The 19,567-nt window shown below is 45.7% G+C and overlaps 1 protein-coding gene across 2 annotated transcripts in view; it reads left to right on the forward strand.

Moving 5' to 3' along the window:
* The window catches only part of ITGA2B (integrin subunit alpha 2b), a 462,084-nt gene that overhangs the window by 71,957 nt on the left and 370,560 nt on the right, over positions 1-19,567 (forward strand). For both annotated transcript variants that reach the window (XM_069634280.1, XM_069634281.1), the window contains exon 3: positions 5,841-5,938. In XM_069634280.1, coding sequence (XP_069490381.1) covers positions 5,841-5,938 — 98 coding nt within the window. The remainder of the gene's footprint in view (positions 1-5,840; positions 5,939-19,567) is intronic.

Genomic DNA, 19,567 nt, shown 5'->3' on the forward strand with positions numbered 1-19,567 from the left:
CCCCTAAGTGGAGGGGCATCAGCAACACCTGGGAATGACGCCGGAACACCCCCCCCCAGTCTACGCAGAGGGCATACTCAAGGAACTGATAAGGGCCAGGGGACAAAAGCCCCCCCCAAAAAAACAAAAAAAAACAAAGCAGACCCCACACCGAACCGAAGGCAGGAGAGACTGAGGGCAATAAAAGGCCCAACAAGAGGATCTCTGCAACAAACACAACAGGGAGGCCCACATACAACGGCAGCCTGCCCAGGAGAGGGCAGAACCTGCCCACACATCGCGGTCGGCAACCTGCACATCGTCCCCCACTTGGCGTAGCCGAAAAGGAACAACAGGGAAACCAAAATAACGCATATAAAATCAGGAAGACCACCCTCAAGGACAAGCAGAAGCCAGGTCGCGGAGGTAACTGGAAAAGGACCCCTGCCCCCAGAACGCGGGGGGGGGGGCTACAAGAACAATGCTGGAGTAGATCCCAGAGGGGCAGACAGAGAAGAAGGTCAGACGCACAAAAAAGGATAACAGCGCCTATGCCAAAATCCAGGGGGAGAACAGTGCAATAGAACCAGCAGACACCCCTGAAGAAGCAGGACCAGAGCCTGCCACAACTTTGGGGCTCGGAAATACCCACTTCCTCTATCTCTACAAGAAAAAAAAAAACAAGAAGAACAAACCGCAAAAGCGTGCATGGATTCAGATGACCCCGAAATGGCAACCAGAGAAGAAATGAAAGCGTGGTTCGGGGAATTCCAGACGCAGTTCATGACTTTGATGCAGACCCAATTTGAGACAATGAAAAGCGATATGAGAACAACAGTGCAAGAATTAAGAACGGAGATCACAAATCTAGGGGAGAGGATGGATACCCTTGAGAAAATAACATAAAATCTAGATGAGGCGACACAACAGTATGCAGAGATCCAGGAACAATTGCTGCGACGGACCCACAACCTCGAACTACAATTCGAGGATATAGAAAACCGTTCAAGGAGATCGAACATTAGAATAAAGAACATGGCGGAATTGGTAGAGGACAGAGACCTGAAAGAGGCTGTCCAACAAGTGTTTAATGATATCCTGGATGCAAAGGACGAGGAGCAAGTCGCTAGTACACCGTGTGGGACCAAAGAGAACAGGAGAGCCAGTTGCAAGACCACGCGATGTTCTAGTGGCTCTCTCCTCATATCCCCAAAAAGAACAGATCTTACGGAATGCCCGGTCAATGGACCACATTAGAATGAACGGAGAGGAAGTGCAGTTGTATCAAGACTTGGTGCAATCCACACTACAGAAACGCTGGGAAATGGGCCCGGTAATAAGAGCCCTTGCGTCGAAGCAAGTTAGATATAAATGGACATTCCCCTTCGGGCTTCTGTTCACTTGGGAGGGGAAGCAAATGAGGGTAACGAGATGCGTAGAAGGGAGGCAAGTATTGGGTTTACACGACAAAGATGAAGAGGCCCAAGGAACGAGGAGTGGCAGACCATCACGGAAAAGATCAGAATGGCAATGGAAAACTAACGATAGAAAAGGAAAGGGTTCTCCGTCAAAGGAATAGGAGGATCTAAATGAACACACTTTACAATTCCAGCAGAAAGACCCTGAGTCGGACTGACACTCCAACAAGGTCACTCTACAACCATAGGGGAATAGAGACTTCCACATTATCAGGTGCGGAGGGGTGGGAGGAGGACACTTGGGACACTTCTTGGAATGCAAAGGGTTTAGAAAACCCTTTAAGTTATCCCTGAGAAAGGATGGACATGGCGCGCACAGTGCAATGCCTGAGCGATCATAGGAACCAGAGCTCACCTCAGGGCAGTTTAGGGGGGGGGGATATAGGCAAGCACTGGGAACACACCGGGGTATACAATCAAAGACTCCGACATGTGATGGAGACTAAGATACTGACATACAATATCCGAGGGCTAAACTCTCCAGTTAAGAGGAAAAAAGTGGAACAGCTTCTAAAACAAGGGAGATACGATATAATAATGCTCCAGGAAACACACATAAGAGGGCAGGACAAGACAAAGGTCAGGCTAAAAGGGTACAACAAGATAATACAGGCTAACGCTCAAGACAAAAAAGCGTTCCGGAACTCCTTAAAGGTACAGATACTTCACACCAAGGCAGATAAGCAGGGGAGATATCTATTAGCGAATGCGAAATAGAAGGATATACCCTTACGCTGGTGGCACTATATGCTCCCAATATGGGTCAGGAAGGTTTCCTCAAAGACACTCTGGGTAAATTAGAATGGTTTGCCATGGGGGAGATAATACAGGGGGGGGACTTGAACATTGCGTGGGACCCCAACCTAGATAGATCGACACCCAGACAGCAGGGGTAGGGCACCCTGTCGAACTCCCTGAAACAGAAAATGTTCAACCTATCGCTGGGCGACATCTGGAGACACACGAACACCAATCAGAAAGGCTTCACATACTTCTCACACGTCCATTACACAATGTCACGGATAGATTACTTCTGGTCCTCGACAGGTATTCTGGGGAAGACACGGAAGGCAGAGATAGGCTCCATCTCACTCTCCCATCACGCCCCTCTGTGGGCCGTGAAAATGCTAACCCCAAAGGTCCCTGGGTTGTGGCACTGGAGACTCCCAAAGGAAGTAATTTGGGACCCAGTGCTAGGGAACACCCTCCGAGAACATATCACAGAATACCTAACAAACAACAATCTCCCAGAAATATCGATAGAAACCCAATGGGAAGCGATAAAGGCAGTTACGAGGGGACACTTAATCGCTCTAAAGGCCTAAAGGGAGAAACTCAACCTCCAATGGGAAAAAGGGCTAGAGGCAAACATTAGCAAAATCTGAGCTGAAATAATGCAGAAACCCACACTAAAGCTACAAAAATCTCTGAGACATGTAAAAGGCCAACTTCATTCTCTTCGCACAAAAAAAGCAGAGAGACAACTGATCCGGCTGAAACACTGGTACTACATAAAAGCAAACAGAGCTGACAAACTACGGGCTAGACAACTAAAGGGGAAAATCCAGGATAGAATAGTAATGGCGATGAGGGACGATAAAGGGGAAAGAAAGTCACAAACGACAGAAATCGGGGCCATATTCGAGAAGTTCTATCGGGACCTTTGCTCGACAGACCAACCAGATAAGACCCTACAAAAGGCATACCTAGAGGGGATACGTCTTCCGGTACCATCGGACATAGAGAGGCAAACACTAGACAAAGATATTACTCAGGAAGAGGTTAGCAAAGCGATTAGAGACCTTCCCAGGAATAAGGCCCCGGGCCCAGACTGGTACACGGCACAATTCTATAAAACTTACAGTGATATACTGGCCCCAGTCCTAATGGAACTATTTAACTCCTTTAAAGATAAAGCTAACATTACCCAATCGATGAATGAGGCCAAGTTGCTGGTCATACATAAACAGGGTAAGGACCCGGAGCATCCATCTTCTTACCGCCCGATTGCGTTGATAAACCAGGATGCTAAGCTATACACCAACATCCTAGCCACCAGATTCATGCGAGTACTCCCAAAGCTGATCCACCAGGATCAATCTGGTTTCATCCCCGAAAGACAAATGCATGACACCATCAGGAGGGTCCTCCACATAGTGGAAAAAATAGGAATAACACACTCCCGCAATTATACTGGCCCTGGATGCAGAAAAGGCGTTCGATCGAGTAGAATGGACGCTCCTGTTTCACACACTGAGGAGAATGGGGATAGTGGACTTCTTTATTAGAATAATTAAAGCTATTTACAACTCGCCCAACATTAGAGTAGCAGTGAACGGAGGACTAGCCAATAAAATTCAAATCGAGAGAGGGCCAAAACAAGGTTGCCCCCTATCCCCCTTATTGTACGCAATCTTCCTGGAGCCACTACTAGCGCAGATTAGAAATAAAAAGGAAATAACTGGCATAGAAATGGCAGGTAACACCCATAAAATAGCAGCATATGCAGATGATATGCTAGTGATCCTGGGGGACCCTGAGAACTCCCTCCCAATCCTCATGCGGGAGATTGAAACATTTGCTTCCCTGTCAGGGCTGAAAATCAATAGGCAAAAATCAGAGATCCTGTTACTGGTGGGTAACAGTTTGCAGATTCAATCAGTAGCAGCTGATCCGCACCTAAAGGTGGCAAAGAAGGGGGTCAAATATCTGGGAATCACTCTGACAGACGAGAAACAACATCTATACTCCCCAAACTATCCCCTTCTACTAAGACAAATCAAAAAAGATTTAGAGAGATAGAACCCCCTATCAATCTCATGGTGGGGGCGGCTGAAGGTGATCAAGATGACCTTTCTTCAAATCTCTAACGAAAGGCGTCACAAAGTGCATTTGGCAGGGGAAGACTCAGAGGGTATCGAACACGGTTCTAACCGCCCCTAGGAAGGAAGGGGATGGTGCCCTCCCGCACTTTAGAACATTTTATGAGGCGCCCCAATTATGGGTGTTGAAAGAATGGATTCCAGACAACTCACAGAAGCTGTGGGCAGCTCAATGCAGAGCAGTGGCAACTATACCCACGAGACACTTGCTATGGCTAGGGAGGAAACATAGACATCCCAATCTAAAAATCAGCGAAATTATGCAAGTGACACTAGAAATATGGGCTAAGGCAACACAGAAAGGTACACTAACAAAAGACCCAGCCTCCTTTATGCCTCTATTAAACAATCCAGAATTCCCGCCAGGACTAGAGAAAAGAGCGTTCCAGAAGTGGGAGGAGGCAGGATGCAAAATGGTCGGGGAAATGTTCCAGGGTCAACAGATAAGATCTTTTGAAGAATGCACCGAGCTGCTAAACCTGAACGCTAAGTACAGATATAAATATGAGCAATTATACCACTGGCTAGACACCCCCAGAATAAAAGAAGCTGTAACGAGGGAGCTAACTCCCTTTGAAACTTACATTATGACACACGATGGAAAAGAAAAATGTGTCTCAAGCACCTGCAGATACATAAACACCTATGCAGAAGAAACAAAGTGGCAATACTTGAAAAGATGGGAAAAGACCCCGAGAAGATCATTCCTAAAGGAGAGGTGGGAACACACATGGGGGATGATACCCAAATTTACGAGGGCGATACAGACAAAAGAAATGTGGATAAAATCCTCCTGCAATTTCACTACGCACCAGAAAGACTACATACGATGTTCCGGGAATCCCCTAATGTATTTTGGAGGGAATGTGGTGGGGAAAGGGACTGGCGACACATCTGGTGGGAATGCCCAAACCTACAGCAATACTGGGTGGATGTGAAGGTGCATATGCTGCTAATGTTCCCAGGCATGGGGGAAATGGGGGAGGAAGTATGGCTATGTGGGATGTGGGACCCGAAAGACATGAAACTATCCAAAACTCAGAAACAAAACTTTAAGGGACTATTGGTTGGGGCATGGCTGGAAATAGCCCAAAAGTGGAAGCAGAAACTCCCTCCCCTAGCACTTGACTGGATAAGAAGAGTTTGGTCACATATAACAATGGAACATATCACGTACAACCTGCAGGGGAGTAACCAAAAATTTAGAGACTATTGGGCAGAAACCCTTGAATACCTTCAAAGCGATTATATGGAACAGTGGTGCCCACACAAAATAAAGATATTGGACTTGTTTAAATAAGAAGGAGAAGAGACTTCCTGGAAATCTGTGTTGAGATGTGGAACATTCTGGGGGGAGGCTGGAGGAGGGATGGGAATGTTATAAGTTCGCTGTTGTAAAATCAATAAAAATATTACAAAACCCCCCCCAAAAAATACTTTGTGCCTTTAAGTGACAGAAGGTGACATTTTATTTCTCATTTTTTACTTTTTACTTCTGTAGGTGATCGAAGGGTAGTACGGAACACTCTAACAATGGAAATCTACAAATCCCACCAGTGGATGGGAGCCTCAGTCAAGACCTGGAAAAATAAGCTTGTGGTAGGTGATGTTGATAATAGACAATGTGCAAATTTGGAGATGTTATGGCTTAACAACTCATATCGGCCGTGAAAGCTGTCATTGGGCAAAGTGCTGCAGTCTTGCTGGAGAATCCATCTAGGAAGCTCACAACCAGCCCAGGTCAGAAGCTTTTCAATGTAGGGACAAAGACATCCTGGCAGTCTTGTACCCTGAGGCCTTTTGGAGAAGTTTTGTGGACCTGGTCAAAAAGCTGTTTGGAGAGTTTAGATTTGAAAAACCCCTTTTTGCAGCTGTTCTATAGGAAGGACTCGGGCACTGCCCATTTGTGTTTTGGAGCTCTCCAGTTTCTGTACAGTAATTCTACAGCTGTTGTACTTTGCACTACAGAGCAATGTCCTGCGAAGTGTTGTGCATTGGACTATCAGCTATCCAGACCCTGACTCATGCATAACAATGTGCAGGGTGTTATGGAGACTTGGATGCCAGTGAGGTGATGTAACAGCATTCAGTGTGCTCAATGGTTGCTGGAAATTCCTGTGGTGGGGTACAATGAAGGCCTATTCATGCCTCCATCTTCCTGTCAATTTTAGGGTAGGGTGTGGTCAGAATGTTGACAAACGGCTTGATTTTGGAGCAAGGAAGGGTGGCGTCCTCTGACCTTGGAACTTCCCTGCCTGTAGGTGCTGTTGATTGAGTCTGTACCACTGAGTAAAAGCAGAGGAGGGCAACAGCATCACCATGACCTAAGCCATTAAAATACTGCATATATCGACACACGAAAAGCAGGATGAATGTTGCTGCAACACTGGTCTTTTTTAGGTGCAGTCTTCATGAAATGTTTTAACTGTGGCAACAATGGCAAATATTGGGGGCACATCCGGCTTGAAAATATTTTACAGTGGCCATGTTGGCATATATTGGGCAAGACTAGCATGACTGTTCCTACAGTGGCAATACCAGCTTAAATTGGGCACAGCAAGTATGAACATGTATTTGTACTGGTGCAATTCTGTAATATATTGTGTACAGATGCATCATGAAATGTGTTTTAAGATGGCATGTTGGCAAATATAATGTGGGCACAATTATCATGAACATGTGATATACCGGAATCATGAACAAACACTTTAAAATGGCAATGTTGGCATATATTCTGGGCACAGGCTGAATTAAGTATTTTACTGTGGCAATGCAGGGATATAATATGAGCATAGACATCAAAATCTTTTACAGTGGCAGTGCTGGCATGTATTGTGAACGCAGACATCATGGACATGTTTTACAGAGGCAATGCTAGCATATATTGTGGGCATCATGAAAATGTGCTGTAAACGGCTCCTGTGTGCTGTTAATTATATGACATATTTTGGATGTTTGCAATTGTTTGCTACAGAACAGTAGAGGCTGTAAAGTGAATGTCTTTTCCCCAAGATTTCACAAACATTGTGCTATAAAATGCACCATTTCAACCCATTATTTCAAATATTTCCTTGGGCTGAAAATCCCCCTGCATGACCAGTGGTTCATTTGGGCTCTCTCATTATGCCTGTCGCTTGCACCACTTCGGTGCAATTATTAATGCCCCTCCACTGGAAAACAATCACCAGCTGTACCTGTTTATTACTCCTTTGCAAAGGGGAGTCAGAGGTAGCAAGTGGGCCTCTTGACAGATACGTTTTGAAATATTGGTGCATTTTAAAACCCAGGCCTGGGAAGGGCACATACTTTTAAAACAGTTTCTTTCAGTGGAGAGGAATCCCGAGCTTATAAACTTCAACATGCTCAGTACAGAGTCACCAAGCAATATCTCTGTTTTAAGCGACCGGTCCACGGTTGGCAAGCAGAGGAATCTCATGCAGGGGTTGCCAAGTGCAACCAGGAGGGTAATAGCCCTAAGCAGAATGTTTTAATTGGCACCGAAATTTGTGTGGGCACAGAGGGAGTATTTCAGTGCATGGACGCCTTGGGAGGCAATACATTGGCCAGAGCGGAAACTATGGTACCGTGCAACGTCACCGAGCATCGGAATTGGCAAGCCCCAACATGCATCAGCATAAGACTATGCTCTTAAACACTAGATCATTGGTGAGCCATGGGCCAGAAGTGGCAGACTATCTCACTTCTAATGAAATTAACATATGTGCCCTGACAGAGACCTGGCTGCATTAAGCGGCTGCCTTTGCTCTTACTACTGATTCCTGAGGGCTTTAGCCCATTTCAGGCAGATAGAGAGAATGGTAAAGGAGGTCGAGTAGCTCTCATGTATAAATTAGGCTTACAGGTCTGGGAAGTAGAAACTGTGGGACCCGAGGGCTGTGAGATTTTGCACAATAAAGTTTGTGTTGCTGCAAATACCATGTTGAACCTAATTTTGCCACACTTATGCCAGAATTTACAGCTCAACTGATAAATGTGTTACTTCCCCTATTGAAATCGACCTCTTAGTTCATTCTTATGGGTGATTTCAATATGTGGTTAAGTGATGTGTCGGATCAGGCTGCTGCAAGGAATTGGGCTTTACGCAGCAGATACATGAAGAAAGGCATATCGGAGGAAACACATTAGATTGAGTTACAACGCTTAACATGGCGATTAGTGCGTCAGCTGTGTCCCTCCGCCCATGGTCGGACCACTACTTTGTTACCTTTGCAGTCGTTTTGTCTAAGTGCCCAAGTAGGGAAAACATTATTAGAACGTTGATAACATCAAGAAATGTGCAGACGTTGCCCCCAGAGGCCATGGAAACCTCTTTAGCACCCCTGGCATTGAATGCAATGAATGACAGCTCTGTCAATGATGTGGTCCTTATGTAGCAGAAAGTAGTTTCTACCAGGAAGTGGTGTCTAAACCTGTTAATACTATTGCCCCACTTACGACGAGACTAGTGCCTAAGAAAATAGTAAATGCATGGTACTCGCCAGAACTCCAGATACTGAAAGTAAATACATGGAAATGCTTTGATGTCTGGTCCAAATCAAAAGCACCAGGCAATAAGGACACATATTCAAGAGCTGCCAAAATATACAAAATGGCAATAATTAAGGCCAAAAGATCCATGTTTAACACCAGAATCATTAACGCTGAACAAGACGTGCGAAAACTTTACAATATTGAAGGCGTTTGAGAAGCCATGACCTAAAAGAAAGGAAGGGTTTTGAGAGGCAGTGCATGGTGTGCCTTGATTCAAGAGGCCCAGTTTAACAAATTACATAGGATTAAAGAGAGTTCTGCTATTAAAAAGGGCTTGCTAGATAAGGGAGATGGTATAGAGGCAGTTTTGGCCAAGATGGCAGGAGCCCCCCAGGAGTCAGGCCAGACAGAGTTTAGTTTTAGATGCGTTACAGAGGTTGAGATGGCAGATATCATCAGGAAACTTAAGCCCACTAGCTGTACGGGTGATGTTTGCCCTGTGGTTACGGTGAAGGCATGCCTGCCCCTACTGATTAGCACCATAACTAAATTCGTCAGCCTGTCTTTCAAGCAGTGTCATGGACTGGAATGTATCAAGAGTGCGTGGATGAATCCCTTGTTAAAAAAAAAAAACTGGTCTCAATCTTCTCCTGCCAGTGAACTATTGCCCTACCACGAATATGCCTTTCCTGCAAAAAATATTGGATAGGGTGGCATATTTACAAGTCCTGGATCCTTTAGAGAGTGATAACATCCTGCACAAGTGGCATTCAGGCTTTAGGCCAGCTCATGTAACAGAGACAGCATTGCTAGAGTCTTAACATCTTACAGTCTTTTGACATGGTGTAGCAGGTACTACTTATGTTGTTGGATCTATCCGCAGCATTCGATCTGGTGGACCATGTCCTGTTGACAGATAGACTTCATAAAGTGGTCGCATTTTCCACAGCAGTGGCCGCACGGGTAAAATCCTTTTTGGAGAATCGGTCAGCCAGGGCATGCTGCGGAACAGTAGAAGTGGCCCCAATTAAGGTCTTGTACGGCGTTCCTCAAGGAGCCTGTCTCTCACCATCACTCTTCAACATTTTCACACTCCCATTATTTCAACTGTTGTAGGAAAAAGGGGTTAAATTCACAAACTACGCAGATGATACTCAGTGTGTAATCCCCTCGTCCAGGGTGTATGAAGAGGACCTGCGAAACATCAATAGAGTGTTTACACTGATTGAGTCCTGGATGTTGAGGAATGGACTGGCCCTGAACAATGACAAGAGTGAACGCATGATTGCAGGCACTGCTGCCAGGCTATGTAAATTAGGGCCAGAATATTAACATTTTATGATTGCTGGCTGCATGATTACTTTGCAAGCAAACGTGTAAGCACTAGGGGTTTACCTGGAACAGACCATTAGTATGCATCCCAAAGTGAATCATCTGGTGTCTTCGTCAGCATACTATGTCAAATTGTTGACACAGATTCATCAGTTTTTGGCTAAAACAACCTGTCACGGTGGCCAGGACAATTGTCGGTAAAAAATTTAATGACTATAGCAGTCTCTTAGTAGGCATCAACAGTGAGACGTTGCAAAACTACAGGTGATTCAGAATAGTGTGGTGAGAGCGGTCGATTGGCTGAAAAGGGAGATCATGGGTCTCATTACACGGATTGCGCTTAGGGATTACCGGCACCGGTAAGGGCACCGCTGCCGGTAATCCCTTAGCGCCATACTACGAGGTCCCTCAGCGGGTCCCGTCCTTAACGTGTGGCCAGACCACACGTTAAGGAAGGGACCCGCTGAGGGACTTCAGGGTAAATAACGGTACCGCTAATAGCGGTACCGTTATTTGCTCCTTCCCCATTCCCATTGAGCCCTATGTGGGCTCAAATGGGAATGGGGAAGGGCCCTGGTGAATGGGGAATTACCGCCCTGCCAACCTTGGAATGGGGCGGTAAATCCCCCATTCACCAAGGCGGACTCGGTAAAATACCAGCGGCAACCATGGCGCTAATAGCGCCATGGTTACCGCCGTCCGTGTAATGAGGCTTTCTCCCAAGCCAGGAAAAGCCTCCACTGACTGCCAATGGAAGTCAGAATCCTGCACCGCTTGTTTACCATAAATCCTGTGGATCCCAGGGCGTGGAATGCCCTGCCTCCAACTCTCAGAGGTATCAAATAATTGGAGATCTTCAAGAGGAGCCTTAAAACACATCTTTTTTCTTGATCTCATATAGCTGACGGCTCTGGTGGCCTGTTTTAAGTGTACTTATGCCTTCGGGCCCCTCAGCGCTCTATAAATAAATACATTTAAATGTATTAATATAAATGTTCACCATAAACGTAACCCATTATAACATCTGTTCGGATGAACCTTAAAGCCATGGGGTTAAAGACATTGATTTGCTCCTACATTCAATTTTTCTCAACGTTGGTGGTTGCAACATTGGGCCATTATGCAAGCTCATCAACATCGAGCCATCTCTTGCATAATGTGGGAACACTCGCGGGCACCATCCTGTTCTTTTTATCCAGGACCACCAAAGGACTCTTTGTTCTTCACAATCCACAATTTACCGCGGGCTTTACAATTAGAAAGCAGCTAAGTCACACATGCTTCTCAGCTGCAACTATTACAAATGTGCGTCCACGTCCTGATGATTGCTGGACTACCCCACATGGAACGCATCTAGGTTGATCATACCATTGTTAAATTAAATGCTTCTCACATTGGAACCCAGCAAATTTAGAGTTTGAATGGGAACCTCACTAAACCCAACTCAATGGACATTGATTTTTCTTATGTTGGAGCAATACTTATCCATAATGATTGTGCAGATGAATCATATTGTGATTTCAATTCTCTACTGTTCGCCTCACTCCAGGATCATTGGAATTCATGTTAGCAGGGTGCATCCTACTTGAGCCATTTATACATGACAGCACATAAGATTGTTTGTTGGCCTACATATTCCAGCCTGAACTACTTCGCAACTTCACACGTTATCACAAACAAAAAGAACGTGACATCATAATCAAGAACACATTATAAGTATCTACATATGATTTAAGGAGCACTTCTGTTGAGAATAATGTCTCAGTGGGAGCTGGTACCGGTTGGCTGCGTGTTAGGAAGAATCGCCAGCTGCACTCTGTTTCCAGGTGGTGCTGAGGACCACCCACGAGGACAGACCTATGAATTGTGTAGTGATTGCCTTGTGTTTGGTGTCTTAATGTAAGATTTGCTCCCAGGGCCCACACGCAAAATGAAAGCACTTTGGAAATGCCATATTACTTAGATAAGATCTTACAATAGAATATCAGGTGACTTTGCCATGCTTAGATGGCCACTGGAAACAAACACTGGTGGCATCATTCCTTTTGACCTACCTATATTGCAGTAAAGGGACTGGGTCTTCGAAGGGGAGGAATAGGTGGGGTAACCCCCTATATAAAAAGAAGGGAGCAAAGGGAAAGCTGTTGGCACTGCAGCGCTTGACTGGCAGCACACTAAATGCAGCTAAGTGACTTAGAGTCCATAAAGGTTGACACCTATATGTCTATATAAAGCCACTAAATAGAATAGAAATAGCAAGAAAACAGAGAGTGGGAACTCAGCTCAAAAGTAACATTACCCAACCAAACATAAAAACTGTAAAAGGTTTCCAAATGTGGCCTAGTCAGCCTGCTCTCCAAGCTATAATGAGCCTCTTTACGAGTTTTGGCAGCAGTTCGGCGGTAATTCCGCTGAACTACCCCAAACCGAATTACTGCTACCGTCACTTTGTCTGGCGGATTAACTGCCGGATTACAAGTGGTAGAAGGCATCTGTAAATCCTGACTGCTGGGGATTTCGGCGGGATTACTGCCAGCGGTAATTCCTACCAGTTTTGCCAATTCTTTGGTGGTAAGGTGGCAGAATTTCATCCAGCCTTTTGAAGGAGGAAAATCCTCTACCTCACCACCAAATACTTCAGTAACAGAATTACCACCACGTTACCATCAGTTTTTCCCCGCACTGTTGTACTTGTCGTGAGGCCCGATGATTGGAATCACCTGTAAAGGAATGCATTGTGATCTATCAGAGGCAGCCCATGCCTGAACAATCTTCTAGAATTCATTGACTGGATGATCAGGAGTTAGGTCAAGGAGCGGTGTAAGGTGTCATTTACTTGGAATTCAGCGAATTCCTTTGTCCTGTTAGTGATACAGAAAGTCCTACTCTGTCCCTTTGGCTCTCTCTCTGTGTTTTTTCATTTTTCCCTATCTGGTTTACTGACTTTTTCCCTGGTGACTCGTAATGTACTGACTCATCAGAGACATGAATACAGTAGGCTGCACCATCCAATAACCCTCATGCAAACTCAATTGCAGAGTCATGCAGCTGGATTTTATGCATAGGGATAAACACTGTGTATAGGCGCGTTATAAATGCTGTATCATATCATATCATTATCATATCAAGGGCAAGAGTGAATTGGCTATCATCGTACATATATATCTTTATGGTCGTGCCAGTCTCAGAGTTTGAGGGTGGCAGCAGCCATGACTAGGTAAGAGCAGTTTGTGAATGGTGTCTGGAATCAAACATGAAAACACATGTGAGGAGTTTTCCTGTGATGAAGCTATAATGTGGGAGCCACACTGATTGTATGGGCACCAACATGTTTGCATGAATGCCATGCTTCTGATTGGTGCCTGGGTTCAAACCAGTCCAAATTCCCCATAAATGGGGAGAGTCGGGTTCATTTACCAGCAGACTTGTGGGGATGGATCCTATGATGAAGTGAATGGTTTGGGATACGCAGACAGGGACTGGGCGCCATTATCTGCTATGTGATGCAAGGCCCAGAGGCAGCATTGAATGACTGCCCATGGACAACCCCACCTGTGAACTTAGCAGGGAATTGTCACATGGCTTCTTAAGCAGGATAAGACTATAGCCAGAGTTACAGATGTAAGCGGGAGGAATACCCACAGATACCTCCATTTTACAAACCAGAGACTCTCAAGAATATGGTTGCCTGTTGTCAACTTGCGAACCGCGTGTCTAAACTAAATTCATTGTGAGTTTGGACTGCCGCAAACTGAACAGTTTGCTCATCCATACATTGTTGCACTAGTTCTGGAGGCTGCAGAGAAGTATGCCAAGGGCCTTCCAACTACAAGGCACTACATCCAGGTATTTGTGGACTCTGAGAATCCAAGATGGGAAACCATTGCCTCATCACGAGTTGGGCGGTATCCCAGTGGTATTACTGCCAGGATACAGCTGGGGCTAATAGCGTTACCACCAAACCCCCCAGCGCTATTAGCACTGGATCATGGGTTTGGTGGAACGGTAATTCCCCATTGGCCCCTTTGGGAATTCCCCATTCCGCATTGGGCCCAATGGGGAATTTTCGCACAACTACCATCAGCGGTTTTACCGCATGGTCATTGCGCCGAAAATCGGCAAATTCACGGCGCATTTACCCCGAGCTCAGAGCTTGGGGTAAATGCAGCCAAACCCGTGATTTATCAGAGCCTTAAATGCGGCCATAATAGCGTTACCACCGCATTTAAGGGTTACCACCAAACCCTGTTGGTGTGAGAAGTGTGAGCCAATCAACAATGCAGGGCAGGACTCCCCACACCTGCAGACCATTGGCCTGGGACCAACCCCATGGCGGGCTTGAGTGAGTATAATAGTTGTGCAGGCAAGAGCGGCAGTGAGTGCGTTTCGAGCGAATGGGGAGAAGGAGTGGACCAGAGAAGAGGAAGAGAGAGCATTAGAGGAGGCTAGAGGCTACTCGGGGTAGGTTACCAAGAAAAGGAGGGAGATGGAGGAGAGGCGGAAAAAAGAGGAGGTGGCAAGGAGTAGAAAGGGGAGGAGGATGTTGCAGAGGAGTACGAAAAACAGCTTGGGGCAGGAAGGAAGAGGGGATTAACATCAAGAGAAGGTGAAGCAGAGAGAGATGACCCTAGCATTGGGGATAGATACCTCCATAGGATGGGGAGAGACATACCTCTAGGATGGATAAAGAGACACCACTAGGATTGGTGAGAGGTACCCCAGAGGTTTAAAGAGCAATACCCCTAGGATTGGGGGGAGATGCACCCCAGTAGTTTGGGAGAGAGATAATCCTTGGTCTGGGAGAAACACACCCCAGCCAGAGGTTGCAGAGAGATACACACCTAGAATTAGGAAAAGTCCCACTGTAGAGGTCGGGCAAGAACTTTTCAGGGAAAAGGGAGAGAGAGATATCCCTAGATGTTGGGGAGCGATAACACCCAGTGGTTGGGGGAGATACAACGCAGAGGTTGCTTGAGAAAGACAACCCGTATCTTGGGGAGAGGTATACCCCCGAGTTTGGGAAAAGAGTGGTTGTAGAGAGAGAGAGACATACCCCTAGAGAGGGAGAAATACACTCCTACGTTTATAGAGAGAGCTAACCCTGGGATTGTGGAGAGAAATACTCATAGAACTGCAGGAAAAAAAATCCCTTAGAATTGTGAAGAGAGATTCCGCAGAAGCTAAGAAGGGGAGCATCATAAGAGTAAAAAAAGGGAAAACCATGAAGAAAATCTGATAGGAAGAGACGGGCAGTGCTACCAACATTCCTTACCCCTGGTAGATCAATGGCAGCTGGAGGAAACATGGGCAATGCATGACAAATCCAGGGAGTGGCAGGAGTTAGTAAAGTTGCCGGAGGAGGAGTCTAGGGAGCAATCAGCAAAACCCAAGAGTAGAAGTGAAGGTCTTTTCCAAGGAGGATTGGCTGAAGAAGGTGAAGAATATGCTCCTGATGGACAAATTGACTGCCATGGTGAATAACGACTCTGGTTCATTCCTTGCGAACTGGTATGGGGTGCAGCAGACCTGGGGATGGGACGTTCACTGACCCATGGGCAAGGCCCTGGCATGAGGGGGGCGGGACGGGATTGGAGACATGTTACGAACGAACCTGGCGCCCACGGCCCGGGTAACGGCGGCCGCAAGTCAGCCGGCGACATGGCCATCAGCATCATCAACTCCTAAACATAAGGTATAAAGAGAACATTCTAAGTCTATCTAGCCGAAAGCTCCTGTTTGGACACGGGGATGTGGGGTGGGTCGGTGTTGGGGTGGAGGTATGGGGGAGGGGGGTAAGGGGTTACTGGATCGGTTGAATGTATTCATTTTGATTTTGCACTGTTCCATTTATGTAACAATAAGAAAATGCTGATAAAACCAAAGTTTTAAAAAAAAGAATAGTACATGTAAGAGGAGTCTAGATATTTGTTAATCATTAGCGTAGTGTTGAACTATGGGGGATAAAATGAAGGGAGTCCCTCATGGGAAATGGAGTGCTTATCCCCAAAAGGGGAGTCTCTCCCTGTGAGGTCCTGCTGACCACCACCCGTAGGGGGATTGTTGCGTAGCAGGTTCACATTGCTAGCCTCGCAGGAAGGGGCTCCTCCTTTGGGGGAAGTGACTGAATCCTTTGATTCGTCACACCTCCTTTGGGTTCTCATACCAACTCTTCGAGGACAACACCCAAATCTTATTCTCTTTTCCTGAACTCTCCACTGATCTTTCTATCAAAATGTCCAACTGTCTCTCTGCCATTAAATATTGGATGACTTTGTACTCTGATGTTAAACTCTATCAAAACAGAGGTACTCTTCTTCCCTGCCAAAAGTTCTCTCTCTCTCATCTCTTCTTCTGCCAATCCAGTTACCACATGACACTCTCCCCTACTCTTCTTCTGCTAGAAACCTCAGCGTCATTTATGGCCCTTCTCACACCTTCTCTACTTTCATCTGCAAAACTGTAACAGAAGCTCACCTCAACCTCCTAAATTTTAGGAAAATCAGGCACCTCCTTTCTTTCAACACTGCCAAGCATCTCTTAGCCACTCTTGTCTTCTCTAAACTGGACTACTATGCCAGCATCCTAATTTCTCTCCCCAACTATGCTTCCTGTTCTTTCAACACGATCATTAACTTCTCTACCAGGACTCTATGTGAACTCCCTCACTTCACACCTACTTCCTCGCATCGTCACCAGGCTGGATGACTGACGATGCAAAACAGGGCCAGATGTATCTATCCTCCTCTATCCAATTCTACAATGCTTGTTTGTTCAGTATTTCCACTTTATTATTTTGGTATGATTGTTTGCCTTACAGCTTCCTCAGGGAAATTCTTAGTGCTATTGAATGATCATTAATAAATGTTTGCATTAGAAAAATGTCAGTGTGATGTTCTTTCTGTCGAGTGGAGGATGGCCGAGACGATAAACGGGGGTAGGAAAACGTGAGAGAAGAAGTTAGTTCATTAGTATAGAAATAGGGTCATTTTCTATTAAATGTTAATTGCATGTAGGGGACCACCAAAGTTAGCACTTACAGGCTGTGCGGTCCACTGCATGAAATTTGACACATTCACACGGCAGAGGGGAGAAGGGAAAAGTAAAGCGAGGCAAACTTCATCTTCCTCTATCTCTTGTGAAAAATACATTCCACCTGTCAAATTGTACTTTGCAGACAGTGGGCCTCATAACGGGCCTGGCGGTAACCCAAGACCATTTAGCCCCCTCTAGCTACGCCTTTGGCTGCAGGGGCATGTTCATGCCACCCAGTGCCAATGCATGCGTTTAAATGACAGATTCTGTGTCCCTGAATCGTAATGTTGGCACAACTGTGGGCTCCGGCGCATTACAAACGAACAAATAAACTGCTCCCCATTCACCATTGGTCAGTTACAATCCGCATCAGCTTATCACGGCTTCTACTTGTCAAGGAAGTAAGGGTCCATATCGTACTAGAGTTGGTCCTTGGTTTGATTCTGTACGAATGCTTCCCCTATGTCCTGGTGAATTTCTTGATCACCAGTGTGTGAATACAAAACGAGTATATATAGTGGTTATGGAAATGGCTGTTGGGACTATTTGTGGTCCTTACCCTTGGACACAGTTGAAAAAAACACATGGAAAGATGTAGTATTCAGCTATTAATTATTACAAACTAAGGGGGTCAATAGAAGTTGGGCAGTTTTTTAAAGTTACCAGCTCTGACGGTGGTACTTCTAGAAATGCACCATACTCAAAGATTACCACCAGCAGATTTGGTAGTTCTGGGATACCTCCAATGCTCTATCAGTAATACCGCCTCTGATGACGGTAATGTAAAAAGGTTTTTTTAAACTTTTTTTCAGCCAACTTCAGCATCAATGTAAAGGAAGACATGGATTATGTCCAGTAGTGGCTCTATGCACAAAAGGATAATTTCTGGTCCTTTTATGCATTATATGAGTAAGGTGGTGAGAGGAGGTGATCAGAGATGCCTACCTTTTTAACCCCTCAACATGGCCATTTGTAAAAGTTTTTTTTCACTCTATTAAAGGGAAGCAGCTTTGCTTCTGTTATCTACAGTAAAAAGGAACATTTTTAAAAATGTGGGGCGTTAGGATTTTTTAACTCCACCGTCAACGTGGAGATAAAAATAGGTGGATGTTCTGCAAAATGTTTGCCTAAAATACCACTGCCATTGTTCCCATGGAATACCACAGGTAGTATTTGATCTAACCCTGAATTTGGAGAATGGTAAAATACATCGGGGGTCATTACGAGGAAGGAGGTAACCATGCCACTATTAGCGGCATGGCTACCCCTTACCGGGTACCGGGTACCGGGTTCCTTGAATGAGGAATTATCAGGCCATTCCGACCTTGGAGGGACCTCATAGGGCTCAATGGGAATGGGGATGATGCTAAGAATGGGCCCGAAAACCAGGCGTCCTTAGCGGGTTCCCGCAAGCAGACCTCATAATGGGGTGGTAAGGGGTTGATGGTTCTGGCACCTTTACCGGCGCCGTTAACCCCTTACCGCCTACCTCGTAATGACCCCCATGGTATTTACCAAATACTCACGATTCTACTGTTACTGTTGCGACCCACCTCTGAATGACCCCCTAAGTTTGTGATAATTTTTCATTGTCTTGTCCAGAACACTCTTCTCTTATGTGACCAACAAAAGACACACATGGAAATCAACACCAGGTTCAGATATATAGATACAAAGTCACATCAGCATGGATGTATCCTTCCACCTATACATTACACGGTCACAAATACACTCAAACACAACCCAGTCACAGAAACTGAAACGCACACACACAGGCCACCTTATTTGAAAACCCACAAACATAATAGGCTGCTCCTGCTCTCTCTCGGTCACCAGGTCCAAGTCATACTCCCCTTGCAGTTCTCTCTGCTTCCGTGAGCTGAAATATGCAGACGACTTTCCAAGAAAGTGCAACTTGGAAGCTAGAAATAAGCAGCGTTCCCTCGCCGTCTTTCACTCTGGATTATCCAAGTGCAGACCCCATAGCCACAATTGAAAGCAAGACCCAGACTGCGGCTTTTTGTCGTGTCTGACAGAGGCTGGCTGTCAAATCAAGGTGGTCTACTGTCTAACTGTAATCCAGGGCAAGGGAAGGACAAGGAAATGATGATTGAGCAGTGTGGGCAAGGGAAAGAGGTGCCTGCAAGGTAAGGGAAGAGGATATAATTAATAGTTAAAGGAAGGAGAAAAAGGTGATCAGAGGTCAGAAAGTTAATTGTGTGGAGGGAGTGCAGTTACCTAGACAGTATCCTGATATTGATGACAAGCATTGCTGCGAGGAGCACGTTCTTGGCTGTACAAACCCTCCTTGAAACACAGTCTCCATGCGTGGAGCACCACAGAATGTGGAGGGAGTGCAGTTACCTGAACAGA

This window comes from Ambystoma mexicanum, chromosome 13, assembly GCF_040938575.1.
Source record: "Ambystoma mexicanum isolate Mex_15411 chromosome 13, UKY_AmexF1_1, whole genome shotgun sequence".
In the NCBI taxonomy this organism is placed as follows: domain Eukaryota; kingdom Metazoa; phylum Chordata; class Amphibia; order Caudata; family Ambystomatidae; genus Ambystoma; species Ambystoma mexicanum.